A 17004-nucleotide genomic window follows, 5' to 3' on the forward strand; every position below is an offset into this window, starting at 1 on the left:
AAATCATGGAAAGGTCAGGATCAGTGTGAAGGCACTTTAAAGCCTTCAGTAGTATTGATCTAGCCAGAACAATTAAAAGCCCATTATGTGACACTCTTTGGAGACTTCAAAGTGTTCAGTAAGCTCTCAGTGGACCCCGATCTGCTGTGGAAAGGACTTAAGAACCTCCAGGTGCAGCTGAATTGAGATGAGGGTTGAAACTATAGTTTACATAGAAAGATGGGGATAGATGAATGGAGCTGTTAAATGCAAACTCTGTGGATAGCCGGAGGACAACTCAGTGGCTTTGACAGTACCTGAGAAAGGAGTTGAAGCATTGCTCACGAACCCGGTTCACGTATTCACAGAATCACAGGGCTGGAAGGGACCTCAGGAGGTCATCTAGTCCAGCCCCCTGCTTCAAGCAGGATCAACCCCCCACCAAGTCATCCCAGCCAGGACCTCGTCAAGCCGGGACGTAAAAACCTGGAGGGATGGAGAATCCACCACCTCTCTTGGCAATGCGTTCCAATTCTTCACCACCCTCCTGGTGACATAGTTTTTCCTAATATCCAACCTACACCTCTCCCTCTTCAACTTCAGACCATTACTCCTTGTTCTGCCATCTGACACCACTGAGAACAGTTTCTCACCCTCCTCTTTAGGGCTCCCATTCAGGAAGTTGAAGGCTGCTATTAAATCACCCCTGTATTCTCTTCTGTAAACTAAACAAGCCCAGATCCCTCAGCTTATACTCATAGGTCTTGTGCTCCAGCCCCTTAATCATTTTTGTTGCCCTCTGCTGAACCTGCCCCAGCAAATCCACATCCTTTTTATACTGGGGGACCCAAAACTGGACACAATATTCAAGATGTGGCCTCACCAGTGTATTCCTGTTGATTTGAGAGTGATAGGCTGAAAGATAGGCAAGCTCATTTCTAAGAGTTGGGAGAGTTTGTGCCAAAAATGGGATGTGAATTGTGAACTTTGATTTGAGATTACTCCAGTTGGAAGTTTATGATCTAGAAAAAGATGCACGGTGTTCTTGGACAGTTGGGAACGAGTGAACAGAAATAAAGTGTGCCACCATAGTGAGGAAGTTGACAACAACAAGGACAACAGTGCAACCGTGGGAGCAGGGTAACTTTACAGTGAAGATCAAGGATACTCAAGATCAGTGTTGAGATGGAGTAGACAGAGACTGAAGTGGTTTGGCACGTAGGCACTTGCTCCAACGACACAGATCACATCAATTACCATACCTTTTGATATCAGTATTCAACTTTGGCCACCAGAAGTTTCACAGGGCTAGATCTTGGGTTTAGAAGCAGTTGAAATCGTCAGGAATTGACATATCAACACACATCTATAGCAACTTGAGTCTGGCTGGCTAGCTAGTATTTGAATGCAGTCTTCCATACAACAAATCATCCTTCAAATGAAAGTGTGAACGAGGCAAATTATTAGGAGCCTCTGGAGTCTGGTAGCTCTTAGTAGTTTGGAGGTCTTGGGGAAAGCAGGTAGTGGATGAGGGGCATCAGGTCCCTGTTTGCGGTCTCTTGGAGAAATGCAAAAATGGCACCCCAGAGAGCTATGTCTGACTTAGCATATTCCAACAAAATTGAATCATGCAAAAATAGGACCAGCAGGCTCTATCACTAGTTAAAGATACGAGCAGCTTGAAGGTATCCCAGATTTTTTGTGGTAAATGAGTATCTGGACTGGGAACCAAGCTCCATCTGGAAGGTGTCTCCATTCTTTAAAATCTGTCTCTTTGGCAAATAACTCTTTGCCCTAGATATTATAAATCTCATCAGTAGGATTTGAACATGCAGGAATGGAACTGGTTATGTGAGCCAGTATGTTGTGTCCTGAATGGCTCTGAAGGGCAAAGTTTGAAAGTGAAGGGCTTGCCTCAGTGGTGAAAGGCTTGGCAGGATCCAGGCACAGAAGAATATGAGTTGAAGTAAAACATCTTCTTAGCTGATCAAATATGAGCTGTGCCTCTGGCGACCAGATGAAATTAACTCCCTTTCAAAGAAAGGTAGTTATTGGGTAAATTGGGTAAGAGCATCCTTTTGATAAAATACCTATAGAAATTGGCAAACCGGAGAAACTGATGGATGCCCTTTTTATCCTCTGAGGCAGTCCATCCAGAAATGGCAGTTGCTTTCCATGGGGCCACAGTTAACCCTTCAAGGGAAATGGTATAGCCAAGGAAGTGTGTGTTTGGCAAACTCACATTTCTCCAGTTTGCAGTGTGGATGGTCTTGTAGAAGTCTGTTAAGCATGTGGCGAACATGCTGATCTTGCAATGTCTAATTTTCAGAAAAAGCAAGGTCATCCAAATGAATACTCAGACATTGGTCTGATATGTCCCAAAGATATTACTGATGAAATTCTGAAACATTGCCAGAGTGCTACCCAACCTAAAAAGCATAATTGACTCTTCATAATGTCGACATTAGGTGTGCAACACACTTCCATTCATCACTTTCTCTGATTCAGGCCCATGTAGGTCTGATTAAATAATAAATATTAGCTGAGTAGAGCCTCTCAAATTGCTCATTCGTAAGTAGCAAAGGGTATGAGTTTTAGCCTGTTGCTTTGTTCAGAGCTTGATACTAACACATGGGTATAAGGATCCTTCTTTGCCACAAAGAAGATTGAGCCTCCAGTAGAGATGTAGTGGAGGAACAACGAACCATCTTCTTTAGAGTCTCATGAAAGTACTCCCAAAGCATCTGGAGTTTGTATTCCGAGAGGGAATTTATTCAGCCACAAGGAATGTTGGCTCTGAGTTGCAGGTTTATTGGACAATCATAATTATGATGGGGTGGCAAAGCATCTGCCTTCTATTATCAAAAACATTGGAGTAATCCAGATGTTTCACTGTGATTCCTGAAGCTACCAAAGGAATTGCAGGGCTGGCAACTGTCCCCTTCAGTGTACTTCCTAGAGATTAGAGACAATGGAGACAGGGACAAGACCAAGAGCCTCTGAAGCGGCAAATGTGAGGAGAGGGGCCTTTACTGGTGGGGCACTGTCCAACTTTTCAGGCACTGCCCAACCCCAGTGCTTCAGTAGGTGCAGGCTAGAATATGTGCCATGACCATTGGATTGGTGAGGCAACTGAACATAAGTGTCAACCTGCAGCTAATGAGGTGTAAAGGTTAATCAAATAGCTTCTATCAGGTCCAGCTCCCATTGGGTTGCCAGGACACTGTCTCTGCTGTAGGCTGGCTCCTGACATGAGCTGCATGAAGGTATTTCAGGCAGCTCTACAGCTCACAGACCAGTATGAGGTAGCTGCTACAACTCAGATGGGTGCTTAGTGTTGGGCAAAGATATTCTGGGGGATTCTGGAATGGCCAAGGGTCAGAAGGGAGCAAACGTAGCTTAAAGATTCCTTACACCTCTCTCTCAGGGTTGTGAATTGTCAGGGATCTTTCTTATGTTCTAAGGCTGTGTTCCTCAAAAAGAAAAAAAAAAATCACACAGTCATCTACAGCTTTCATTCCATGAGTTCAAGAAGGAAGAAGAATTATACATTTTTAAAACATCTGAACAACAAAACCCTCATGCTCAGAAGAAAATCAGTTTTCTTATATGATGTGAACATAAGCAGGTAAAGTGATTAATGCAAAATCATTCTCCCAAAGACAAACAAGTATAATAAAGCAAGGGGACAAGGGAAAAACCTGCTCTTTTACCAGCAGATGTGGGTTGAAGCTGGTATCTCTTTATTCTTGTCTCAGGTACTGGGTCACCTGAGATCTCTCTGGAAGACAGATGTAAGGGTGAGGTCTGGCAGTTGACCTAAGTTGCTTTTCTCCTGTGGCCAAGAGACAGCTGAGCCAGTGTCAGCTAAGCAGGGTGATACTAATCAAGGACTGGCTAGGGTTAACATTCTAAAAACCCACCTAACAATTTTGATGATGTTCAATAAGCTTCATACCACTAGGTCTTGTAATATAAAGAATAAAGATAGGAAAGAAAAGACATTGATGTGCCAGTAGTCCAATGTTTACAAAAATGTTACTTTCACTTCAGAATCCTTTAGGTTTTTTATAACTGTGTAGTCCTTAGAAAAATTCTCAATCGATGAAAAATTCTTGAAACAATTTCTATGTTCTGTGATTTCTATAAACCCAAATACTTGTAACCCAGAAATACAGAAACAAGTTCCATCATCAGAAAAAGGGGTCGCAGAAGAAAAAGGGGGTCCCAGTATGTGTTAGATTCTTCTTAGCATTCATTTTGTTATGTGGTGCCCTATCCAAAGCCTTAAATCTATTGCAGAATGTCTCTTGGCAAGAGGCCATGTCAGTTGGCCTCATTGTCACAACAGATTATGGGGAGGTTTGGGCACAATAGGGTAGATTGGGAAGGGTATTGTATGTGTGAGATGTGGCAGACAGGTGACGTAAATCAGTAAGCTGTCAAGGATGGCACTATCCTACTAGCTGCAACAGCTTGGCATTCAGTACAGAGTCAAAATGAAAAGCTCACCTACGCACCGAAATCTGATTGTTTTCTGGCAGAAAGGGTCATTCTCATTTATCTTCCAGGCATCAGTTCCTTCCATCTCTGTGTTTGTTGTCTAGTACCATGCATCCTAACCTTCAACTAGACATACAGTAGAAGTCTCCTTCCAGACTCTAAATCATCATTGAAATTCAGTATTTCTTTTGCTGCTCATTGTGGAGGACAAACTGACAGCTTCTGGTCCTGGCCTATGCTTCTGGGCAAGGTTTGTTGCATACCAATAAGCAGTGGAGCCAATATGAAAACAGTAGGCAAGAAATGTCCTGGAAGGGAAAGAAAATGCAAGGCTGTAACTGCTGTGATACTACCCTTTTCAAAATGTACTGTATGATTAGTGAAAGAAGCTAAGCTGACTTCTCTGGCTAGCTATGCAAGAACGATATCATAACAGCAGTACAAGCTTCTTCACAACATTGCTGTAATGGGTCCATTTCTTCCCATAAAAGAAGAGTTAAATCCTGGTGGTTTTGGTTTTTTTTGGTTGCTTATCCTTTCAGTAATGCAGTCAATTAAACTGGTGGTTTGTGTGTTGCTGATATGTGTCCTTTGAGAACTGAGAAGACCCTTCCTCTAATACAGTTCATATAAACCAGCATTGAGCCTTCAGATGATCACTTTCAGTCACAGACACTTCAGGGTATATTTGAACTAGTCACAGAAGGGATAAAAATTTTCCATAAACAGTCCTCTGAGTCATCCTTTCCCTAAATGTAGCTGCACTCTTCTGTATAATATGAGGGTTGACATAGCTGAATAGCACCCTATATGGCTACAATGACAATTATACTTGTTGCTCATAACATCTGAGAGATTAGTACTGGGAAAGATTGATTTGGTTATCTTATCCTGTCAATTGCCCAATTCAGTGCAGAAAATTTTGCATGTAATATTACCCAGAGTCTCCTAGTAAAGGGTCTGATATTAGGAAGCCAGTCACTGCACATAATCACTGCAAGATTAGGCCAAATGGATGAATAGGATGCAGAAAGACTCTTGCATAAGCATCTGCTGCTGAGCATCTCCTGTATACATTGTTGAAGAAGTTGCCAAACTACAAGATAAATGGAAAGCCATGACACAAACCCAGAAAAATCCAAATACAACCCCTACCATCTGGTACTTTACTATTTATAGTGATAATATATGTATCCTATTAATAATCTTTAAATACTCTGATTATCTATTGGAGAAGTAAAAGTAGAGCAAATATCCCTCAAATTGGACTACCATTTTTTCATTCCTTAGCCTATAAAACCACATAATGTGAGAATATGGACACCTGTCATTCCTTGACTTCTTTTCTGAAGCTGCCAACAAGCGTAAGTTACAATATGAACAGCTTTCTGAATCTGTTTTTCCAAATCCAAGAAATAGTATTCAGATAGTAATGTGTGGTTACTAGCAATCTGGACTTGGTAAAAAGAGCTTTAAAAGATTTGCAACCCATTTCCAACTTCCTGACCCATCTACCACAACACACCCTGTTGACTACACCACGTTTGGGAGTCATATCAGAAGCGTTCATGGAATAGTGAGCAAAAGGTCTGACCAAACATTAATAAGCAATCACTGTCGCTGTGATATGACTGTTCCTGGCATTTTTACTGTTAAATGTTTCAGTTATACACAATGATGGTTAGCTGACAGAATGTAGAGATAGTTTGTCTTGTTTTACACTGATTGATTCATAATGTTCAACATTGTGTTAATTAACATGCTTTTTCAACAACCACAGAGTGAAACTTTGTAACATAGGCCAGACCTAAAATGAATACTTGTAAATTTTCTTGAGTCTCACTTTTGTTCTCTGTAACAAAATTCTCCAACACTATGAACAACCTGCCATCATATTATTCTTAGCAATGTGATTAATTTTATTTTTATTTTCTATGCTGCCTGATATTTGCCTTGTAAAGGATGCAAAACCAGTATCTAAGCACGTCATAAATGTTAATGCATTTATCCTGGCACCATTGCCATAAGGCAGAGAAGTAGACGTCCAATTTTCAGAGAGGGGACTATGGCACAGAGTGATTAAGTGTGCCCAAAATCACATGGGCTACGTCTACACTAGCAATGGCTCTTTTGAAAAACCCCGCGGAGCGTCTACACACAAAATCTGTTCTTTCAATACTAAATCGGAAGAATGCAACACTTTTACCGGTGGCCCTCTTCCTCTCCCAGAGGAGGAAGAGTGCCTTTTTCCGAAAGATTCTTTCAGAAAACACCATGTTGAGATGCCCTGGGGGGGCCTTTTTTTTTTGAAAGACCAGTGCTTATGGCACCAGATTTTTCAATCCTCGGCTCTTTCTTTCGAAAGAGCAGGAGCTGTGTGGACACTATTGGAGAGAGTGGATCGATTTTTTATGTGCTTTCTTGTGTGTGGATGTGCTCTTTCGAAAGAAGATTTTTTGGAAGAGATCTTCCGGAAGAACTTCTTTTGAAGGATAACTGTAGTGCAGACATAGCTATAGTGTCAGAGTCTGTGGTAGTGAGGAACTGAAACCCGCTCTCTTAAGTTCCCCTCCAGCACTTTCACCACAAAACTATTACAGCCAGAACTGGTCTGACTTCATTAATGGATCACGTGAAATAGCACAGGTTCCACAGTGCTATTCTGAAGGGAAGTAATTTATGAACTCTGCAGCTATATATGGAATCCCAGGCTATGTCTGCCCTAAAGGATTTTGTAAACACAATTGGCATTTTGTCGACAAAACCTGGGGAACATCTAGATTCCCAAGGCGTTCTGTCGACAGTAAATCAACAGAACATGACACTTTTGTTGACTGCATTCTGCCACTCCCCCATAAGGCAGAACGCCTCTGTCAACAGATCTCTGTCGACAGAAAGCTGGTCTGGACATTCCCAGGAGGTGGGGGGACCCTCTGTCGACAGAGCACATCTCTATTTTGATCTTTGTAGTGTGGCCATGATCTGTTGACAGAAGTTCTCTAGTGTAGATATAACCCCAAAGAACATAATTTGGCAAGTTGCGAGTGGACAAGTTCTTAATAAAAGATTCATGAAGAGGAGAGAAAGGATTTGCATTACTAGGTCATGCCACTTCTAATATATCTCAGAGGTCAGTTCTGAACAGCCATACAATTCAACAAAAACACAGCATATTCTTCAATGCTTTCCCAATCCAGTTTTAAATTATTCAATCCTGGGTTCTTCTACCTATTTAACCAGGAGACTATTTCACAGATTGTACACTTAGAACAGTTTAAATGCCCCTTTTGTTTTAATTTCGATACACTCATTATATCACCTTAGAAAATACATTTTATTCCAGACCCAAAATGAAAAGAACAAACAACGAACCCCCCGCCTCCCTGGCCCCATTCCCTATTTTCAAACAACAAGGCTAAAACAGTGAAATTTTAAATAATGATCAAGGAATTTTTTTATTCATTTAAGTTTCAATATCATTACAGAAAATGTTATGGTACAGAATTGTTTAACATTAGTTTTATTTCTTTGCTCATTTGATTTCCACACGAATGCTGGTAACATTAATATCTGTACAAGATCAGTCTTTGATTTTTTTTTTTTTAATTTCTGTACATTTTTAAATGTATTGGTTAAAAAGGCTGTCAGCACTTAAGGAAGCAGTTTTTTGTGTTTGTTCAAATAAAAGGTATCCAGTTACTGCCCAAGAATACTGAACTGGGTGGCTGCTGGGCCAAGAGATACCCCTGAACGCGCAGCGAGGGGGAAAACCTCGAGGCTTGATCGGGTTCCCAGTGCAGCCACTCTGCTTTTGGCACTGTGCACATCAACACGAGATACAAGATAAAGAACAAGCAGAAGCTCTCTGTGAAGCGATTATGAAGCATACTAATAAGGGAAATCCAAGTGTCGTCTAAGCTAGTATAAATAAGCAGACAGCCTTGTTTTAAGAGCGTAAGTAGTTGTATCTGAAAGATGAGAAAAAACACAAGTTCTGCAGGCACCTACTGCTGTCTACTAAAAGCTACTGCTACTGGAACTAGCATTGAACACACAAAGCAATTGCAAGAAAGGAAAAAGTTGCTTTGATATAATCAGAATAAATTTCTTTTAAGATTTGTTTTTTTTAGTTTTTTAAAAGGTATTTATTTAAATTCCATTTGAAATATAGTTCAAGATGTTGACTATACTGATCAACTTTTCTCCAAATCAGAAAAACTAGCTGTGCCGTTGCATATTACAGGATACAGTCAATGATATGTGGACATGCATCAAAGCTTCATTCTTGCTGGTGACATCATAGCCTTCCAATGACCATGACATCCACCACCTCGCCCTTGTGAAGCTCCACATACTGTTCTGTCTTTGGAGGTAGCATCAACAGTCCATTGGCACTACGCATACTCATCAGACGACTGCTCATCTGATTCCCTAGAGGGAAATAAGAAAGATTGTGGTTAACAGTACTACTACCACAATATATGAAGATGGAAAAAGGGCTATTCTTAGGAGGAGAATTAAGGACCTAATTCAGGTCATGGTGGGTGGAGTCTGGATATTCAACAGATGCATGACAAATACCTACAAAATACCCAGGAGCAGGGTTCTCTCTAATTTTTATTACTCATGGGCAGAATAAATTTTGTTCTATGCACCCAAGCATATGGGCATGTGCACTACCAGTAGAAACACATGCTGCTAGTTTTGGGCACTCTGCTAATCAGCTGGGTGGCACCTGAATCTTTCCTGGGTGACTGCCCAAGCACTCAGCTTATGGGGAACATTGCCCAGGAAAGAGAATTTGTCAGAGTATTTTTCCCAAATTCTATAAACTTCCATTCACTCACTTGTTCTCCTTTCTATCAATGCTCCCAAATTTCTGCCTCTTATTTCACCACCTTTCTGTGTTCTCAAATCTTCCCATTTTCACGATGCCTTCCCACCACTTTCCATTGACACCATAGTTATTTTACAATTTGTAATTGTGTCTAATCAATTTCATGTAATACTAGATATCTAGTACAATTTACATAATTCATTAGTACATGTGCTCAAAAGAACTCAAAACTCACAGTCCCACTGAACACCCTCAGTCTTGCAAGATGTCATGAAAGTAAATAACTTCAGTTTTGCTGGACCAACTGTGAAGCAAAACGGAGAGGCAAAAATCTCCACAGAAAATGCCCTGCTTTTCACTTCCTTATGTTCAAACCTGGGGACTGACAGCATTCCAGCTGGTGTCAACTGTCTGCCTGCAACTTGAGAGAAGGGGTAGTGCACAAAATAACCAGGAACTAAGTCATGTAAACCTTAACTGATAAAAACTGACATCTTGAATTGCACCTGTAAAACTTCTGATGGAGAGCTGCATGTGCAGAGTCTATCTACATTAAGTGGTGAGACACAATCAATGTTAACAAGTCTCCAGATAGTCTCCAAGGAAAGCTTTGTGTATGATATATTGTTTTAAACCAATCTGGACAAAAGCATTGGAATTGTGGCATGACCTACATATATCTGAGAGCGAATCCAGGTCAATCTACAAGCCACATGCTGATGGAAAAATTACTCAGCGACTGCTTGTACCTAGTAACAGGAGCAGCTGAGGGTCAAACAGCACCCCCAGATTGCGAATCTCGTTGAAAGAGTACCCATATCTGATTGAGAGAATACACACCACCCGTAGCCATCTCTTCCTGACGCTCCTCCCTTTCAGCTAGCAACAGCTGCTTATTCTGAATGCCCCAACTTGTATTTAGTAAATGTATGAGTTTGGAAGTGAGCACATGAGCTAAGTGCACATGTCTGTGAGCATAAACAAGTGTGAGTGAATGTTTATTGCCAAAGAACATGTAAATAGGTAGACAGTGTATATGCAAATACTTGTGGGTCAGGGAGCATAAAGGCTAATAATTGTATAAAATATTGGAACAGGGCTAGCAAGCCCATATTTTACAGCATCATTGAACTTGCATATAAGTATGTGCTGGGCAGTGTTTCTGTTTGTGTGAATATGTATGTTGGCAAACAAGCAATTGTACGTGTGTATGTAAATATATGTGTGATTGATTGTAGGGCAGATGTCTGAAAGCCTGTGTGTGACTGTGTCAGTCTATGCAAGTGGCTGACCTGTACTCTGTGCCCAAGGCAGTGGTTCTTGGTGATGCCAAGTCAGTATGCACCGATGGTATTCTGGACGAGGATCCAATTTTACATCACATGATAACTGCAGGAGAAGCAAGTAGAGGAAGAAAGATTCAAGCTGTTATTCGCATTTCATTAGACAAGCGGGACTTTATTCTGCCTCGGCCATCAGCAACAGGATTGTCAGTTCAGTTTTCTCTGTAGAAACTCATAGTCACACAGCTAGTGCATTTTATTGTAAGCATCTATCCACTTGTGGGGTTTGAATGCAACTAATTTTTTAACTGAGAAGCAGCTTAACTGTTCAGAAATAGTAGTGTAGACTAAAGTACGCAGTTGAAATTGTAGAGACCACTAAGATTGGCAAGTAGTAATTATGTCAAGCAGAGCTTGTCTAATACCCAAGAGCTAACACATGCCACTACTGTCAAAAATTCCATGGGCAAGTTGAGTGGTCAGGACCTCAGGAGTACATCTCATTTGAAAGATTCAGACAGTGCACGTCCCATTAATGACAGTCTGTGGTTTGGGTTGGGTATTGACACAGAGGGAAGAGTGGCATCTGTTTAATTATTGGTAGCACTTCCTACATCCTTGAGAGAGCTGAAAGGATCACAGGAAAGGGTGGCAGCATGACTGATTAAGAGGCAGAAAGAGCAAAGTTGGTTGAGACTGCAGGTAGTGTTTGCAGTACCAGCAGTTTTACAAGTCCAGAGATTTGAGAAATGTTAAAACAGACACCATCAAGAACAGAGAAACAGACACAAGATCAATATAGACGCTGTCTCAAAACCTTCCTATTTTCATTCAGCATTCTGACATAAACAGTGAGAATTCACAAGACTTTAGGTAAGTCTTCTATGCAACCTTAACAGCTGAGATAAGCTTATCAGCACTCTCCCTTGCTGTCTACCTTTTTCTTTTCATCATTTCAGTCCACATGCTTGAATTCACAACATCCTATACCAGCAGCCCTTCCAACAAGTGCCTGACCTACTCTTCCAGACACTGCCTTCCTTATGGTCTTATACTATGTCTCTGACCTTCCTAGATCCTGCATATACTCAAAATTCTGGTTTAAAAAACAAACAAACAAACCAGAAGTCCCCACCATAGAATAGTTCTGGGCTTTGGACAGTCATTTTTTTCAAATGTAACATCAATATGATACAGCAGATTTCTCTGATATTAGTGATCTTTAAACATTTTAGTACTTATTTGAGCTCTAAGCTTATGGGTGTCAGCTTGGAACACCACCATTCGTTGCTGAACTGCTACGACTGTTTTTCTTATCCTTCTTGGACTAGACATCAATGCAGTACTTTTTGACTTGCTTCAGTATAGGTTAGTTGTTTGTGTACCTCCTCAGTGGTGCCCTAAGCACTTCTGATACCACCAGTAAAATGGCAGCACTTTGCAGAAACATAGCCATGTTCTACAACTGCAGAATGCCTATAGAAAATTCTAGCCATGAAGGCTGTTTCTACACATTACACTTTCGGAGAAAGTGGCATGCTAATAAACAGCCCAAAATATGCTAATGAGGCACTTATGTAAATTCCTTACACCTCATTAGCATAAGGTCACGTGATTTGGACTCTGGAAGACACCCTTCGAGACTCCAAAATGGCATGTAGAAGTGCAGCCCCCAGGGGAGGGGGTCTTCTGGAAGGAAGTCCTTCTTCTGGAGGCCCCTTCTTCCTGAAAATTTTCGGAGAAAGTGGCATGTGTAGAAACAGCCAAAGAGTTTAGCCCCTCCAAAATCAAGACAATGAATGGAGGAATGAACTAGAAGGAGACCCAGCTGCACAATAAATGCACAAGTCTCCATTACTCAGTGAGTTGCAACCTGAATTGACAGCAATATGCATGAATGAGAATTATATTTTCTGTCATTCCGAGTAACAAATCTGGGAATCCTGGAATAGAGATATAGCAATGTGTAAGAGAAAAACATGGTTACATCTTATGATGATTTCAGAAGCTAAAATGATCATTAAATGAAGATGGGAATAATGTTAAATGAGTAAATTTGAAAATATATATGGGCTGGTTTGATAGGCCTAACAGGATTCTCTGGACTGTTATGCAGGAATTTGGGATTTGCTTCATTGCTGGACCCAGTTTTCCATTTTCCTGGGTTGAAGTTATCTGGGAAAGGCATTGTGGAGACTTTATACTCAAAAGGGCCTCCAGTAGCAACCTCTCAGACCACCCTAAACTATTCCTGTCCCTTCTCAGTATGAACAGTTATCAGTCAACCATCTTATAAACCTTTAGATGTTTAATCAAATGTATATTTAGCTTTTAAAATTTTCCCATGCATATCATTCTCCTTTAGTCATTTGAACTATTCTCAGCTCTTGAATTCTCCTCTACTTATCATCAGATCTATAGTATTGAGATACTTAAAGTTAGACAAAGTACTGGGCCTGTTAGACAGCAGAATCTCAGAATGGTATAAGAAGCTATATATTTTAAATATATCCCAAAGTCCTTACCCTAGCTTTGATAATGGTAGGCCGAGGATCCAAAATGCCCTGCATTTTCCTCAGTGCTGGGACGACAAAGAGATTGCAGGTGACAACAGCTGATACAGGATTTCCTAGACAGCAAAACAGAACAGTACTTCACATGTAAGTAATTGAGTTAAGATGTGAAATGATCTCACATTTCCATAGCAACTTTCATCATAAAGGATTCCAAAATACTTTTCACACTATGCATACAGGAATTGTTAAGCAGTGCACAGAGTTCAGGACAAAAACTGAAGCAGAAAACTTTATCCAATTGTAATTTATCAGATTATAATTCAGACTAGACATTGGGCTAATACCTGTACTCTTGTAAAAAGTGTTAGGATATTTTTAATAACTGCACATGCTCAGATTCTATATGTATACATTGGGAAGTTGGAACTTGGCATTATAATGACCCCTAATATCAGGCCAGCAAATTGTTTTTGCATTAATTTGGCATAGCGCAAGCTACTGAGGTTTAGTATTAACTTAGAGAGAAGAGTGCCATGTACTTTTTACCAGCAACGCCTCTTACAAACACCTGGGCTGTCCTTGGTGACAACCCTAATATACATTATACAATCAGGTAAATGCTCTACTCATCTTTCTCCTGAAAACAATCAGTACAGGAGAGAAAGAAAACCTAAGCATTTATCTTAAAAAATCACTATCTTATGAAGAAGTGCATTTCTGTGATCACAAATGCATGCGTGGTAAACAGAGTAAAGCAAATTCCTCCTAACTTCAGACGATGCATCTTCCTGGCCACACTGCTAAAACAACACTGAGGATAGGGTCTACACAAGGGGTGAGAAAACTTTTTACATTGGGCCCCACTTTTCATCCCTGCAATTAGCTGGATACCCCCAACCTGTCTAATGTAATCTGAACCAACAGAAATTTCACTTACATTCATATGAAAAAAAAGTCCTTTCAGCACATATAAGGAAGTATGTAGTGTCAAAACTTTGTTAATCGGTATAGGAATGTGAATATACATATATACAAACAGTACCATATTTAAAAAATTTTAATTAAATGGAGAGTGCTTTATATATATAAAAACTTTATCTTGCTGTTTCAAGACCCCATCCCATCCACTCTCCAGCTTGGGTAAAAAACAAAACAAAACAAAAAAACTCAACAGTTGTCTAAAAGGCCTGCTCTCCCATTCCCGCAGCCCTTCTGAGCAAAGTTAAACAAAAGAACAAAAGATCAGCATAATTACACTTAAAAAAAAAAAAAGCCTGAACTGACTCGGACGCTGAACAAAGGGACTGTCACAGTAGAAGGTGTCAGAGGGGTAGCCGTGTGAGACCTGCATCTGACAAAGTGGGCCTTTGCCCACGAAAGCTTTGCTCATACATTTCTGTTAGTCTGTAAGGTGCCACAGGACCCCTCCTTGCTGTCACAGTAGATGCTTACTTCCACTTAGCTGCCTCTGCTACATGTGCCTCCTAGCTTGCTCAGCCTGGGAGACTGGAAATGATTCCAGCACTCCCAGGAGACGATGGCCCCTAGTGGGCAGGAGGGCTGGCAGCAGAGGTCAGACTTGCCAAGGGAGGCTACAGAGGCACCTGTAGTGGGAGCGGGGGAAAGCGGAGGGGGACCAGAAATGAAGCCGGCCCTCTGCAGACAGCAGATGGAGGCAGGCAGGCAGCACTGTTGAGTTGAAAGAGTCTGTGGACGCAGCAGAGAGCCCCCGTGGGTGGGGAGCTGATCGTGCTCCACACCTCCATTGGAATTTCATGACTTCCCCCAGGGGGTGCACCCCCCAGTTTGCGCACCCCTGGTCTACACTACCACTTAAATTGATGTTACTTACTTCTCACGCTGTATAAAAAAAGAGAAGAAAAGATGCAAGATGTATTGACCTGAGTACTGTCCACATGAGCACTATTCCAGTGCATACCGCTGAACTGTTGTAAAATTCCTAGTGCAGACCTGTTCCGCTTCTGTGCGTATAGGTTTTCAAAAAGATACAGCAAAGTGAGGCAATAGTGCCTTCTTTTGCTTCATCAAGTCTGAGCATGCAGTGTTGTGGTAGCCTTGTTGGCTCCCGGTTATCAGGGAGACAAGGACTACGTCTACACTAGCAGGTTTTTTCGAAAAAGCCAGAACTTTTTTCAAAAAAACGTAGTGTGTCTACACACAAAATACCCCATGGCAGTAAGCTGAAAGTCTGGAGGCAGCATGGATAGACACTGAGCAGTCCCACACCCATCCCTGCAGTGCACAACCTGACAACGGAGGACAGCCAGCTGCCCCACAGTCCTGAGGGTTGAGGGGTGTCCCAGGATCCTGCCTGAGTCACTAAAATACAGGCACCCTCCTTGGACCAAGCCTGAACTGAGGGACCTGCTGGGCCTTTGGCAGGACAAAGACATCCTGAGGGTGACCACAGGCAAGAGGCAGAATGCCCCTGCCTATGGCTGGCTATCAGCGTGGTGTCCCAAGGACACCCCACCTGGACCTTGGAGCAGGTGCACTCCAAGGTAAAGGAGCTGTGCCAGGACTGTGTCTGGGCAAGGGATGTGGCCAGGTGCTTAGGGGCGGGACCAGCCACGTGCCCCTTTTACCACAAGCTCTATGGTCTCTTCGTGGGCAATGACAGATCCCCACTCTGGACCACACTGAACATGGTGTCAGAAGAGCCCCTTGTGGCGCCAGAGGAGAAGCCCGGGCTGGACAAAGACCACCTGGGACCCTCCACTGTGCTTGAGATGGAGATGGACCCCCCTTGGATGATGACCTGACTGATGGGAATTTGGTTATAGCTATGCTCTCGGGCTCATTAATCCGGGCCACCTCAAGCTAGGCATCCCTGGAAATCTTTGAGGGACTCTCTGGTACATGTCTGGTGCATTGCACACCCTGGAGCATGGGGGTGCCTGCTCCTGTCATGGCCCAAAGTGGGCCAGCCCCACATGTGATGGCCTGACCCTAGACACTGCACCGAGGAGTGCACCCCTGGTACATGGCCGCGCCCACAGCTGACAGTCAGCACCTGCCTCTGTGGACAGCGCCATGGGGCACACATGTGGTGGGAGCTGGGAAGGGCCAGGCTGCACCCAGCCCAACTGCCACCCATGTGGGGACCTGTCTGTAGCTGGACAACCCCTGTGGCCGCTAGCCCATTCCCCGGCGGTGGCAGGGAGCCCGCAATGGTCAGCCCCATCCCTAAGGTGCTGCAGAGTCCATGTGCAGGAGGACCTGCCATGTAGGGCACACGTCACTGCTCCCAAGATATCCCTGTCCTTCGGCCTGGGGGTGGGGGATCCTGCCCACAGGCAGTTGGGGCACAGCCCTTCAGAGTGGGGCGTGGAACTGACATACCATCTTTCTCTTCACTTCTATCCATACAGCTGCGCCGTGCAAGGGCTGCACAATCCCCACCTCAGCTTCAGGGCCAGTCAGCCCCTTCCATGGTGCTGGGCCAGGAAGCCCAGGACTGGTGGGGGAAAGGGCTACGGCAGCAACACCACCGGTACCCAGTCGGACCCGCACCTAGGGGCCACGTCACTGCACCTGGGATGCTGCTGTGGCATGCATGGCTGCCCTCTGCCACCAAAATGAACTGGCAGAATGACAGCTGCGCCTTGATGAGGTGGACCTGGCCTGGTGGCGGGAGGCCTACGCCGAGCTGATGGCCAACATGCACACAATCAGCGGGGCCCTCAGGGAGCAGCCAGTCCTGCCTCCTGCCTCCACTGCTCTGCCACCCTCCTGCCATCCCTGCTGCACCCCTTCTGCCCTCCACTACCCCACTCCTCCCAGAGGCCCACCGGCTCTACTGTTGGGATTCACCCATTGGCTCATAGCATTGACCCCATCTCTGCCTTCTCCCCCTGCTGAGCCT

At 43.1% G+C, this 17004-nt stretch overlaps 1 protein-coding gene across 18 annotated transcripts in view; it reads right to left on the bottom strand.

The window, feature by feature from the left end:
• Positions 1 to 7905: 7905 nt before the first annotated feature.
• GPHN (gephyrin) overlaps positions 7906 to 17004 on the bottom strand; it is a 535600-nt gene continuing 526501 nt past the window's right edge. For 9 of the 18 annotated variants that reach the window (XM_074998888.1, XM_074998882.1, XM_074998890.1 and 6 more), the window contains 3 exons: positions 13128 to 13231; positions 10612 to 10708; positions 7906 to 8913 (listed from right to left, as the gene is read on the bottom strand). In XM_074998888.1, the coding sequence (XP_074854989.1) occupies positions 8780 to 8913; positions 10612 to 10708; positions 13128 to 13231 (335 nt within the window). In that variant the 3' untranslated portion in view covers positions 7906 to 8779. The remainder of the gene's footprint in view (positions 8914 to 10611; positions 10709 to 13127; positions 13232 to 17004) is intronic. The other 9 variants (XM_074998897.1, XM_074998895.1, XM_074998900.1 and 6 more) reach the window with 2 other exon arrangements.

The sequence above is a fragment of the Carettochelys insculpta genome, chromosome 6, assembly GCF_033958435.1.
Source record: "Carettochelys insculpta isolate YL-2023 chromosome 6, ASM3395843v1, whole genome shotgun sequence".
NCBI classification, from domain to species: Eukaryota; Metazoa; Chordata; order Testudines; family Carettochelyidae; genus Carettochelys; species Carettochelys insculpta.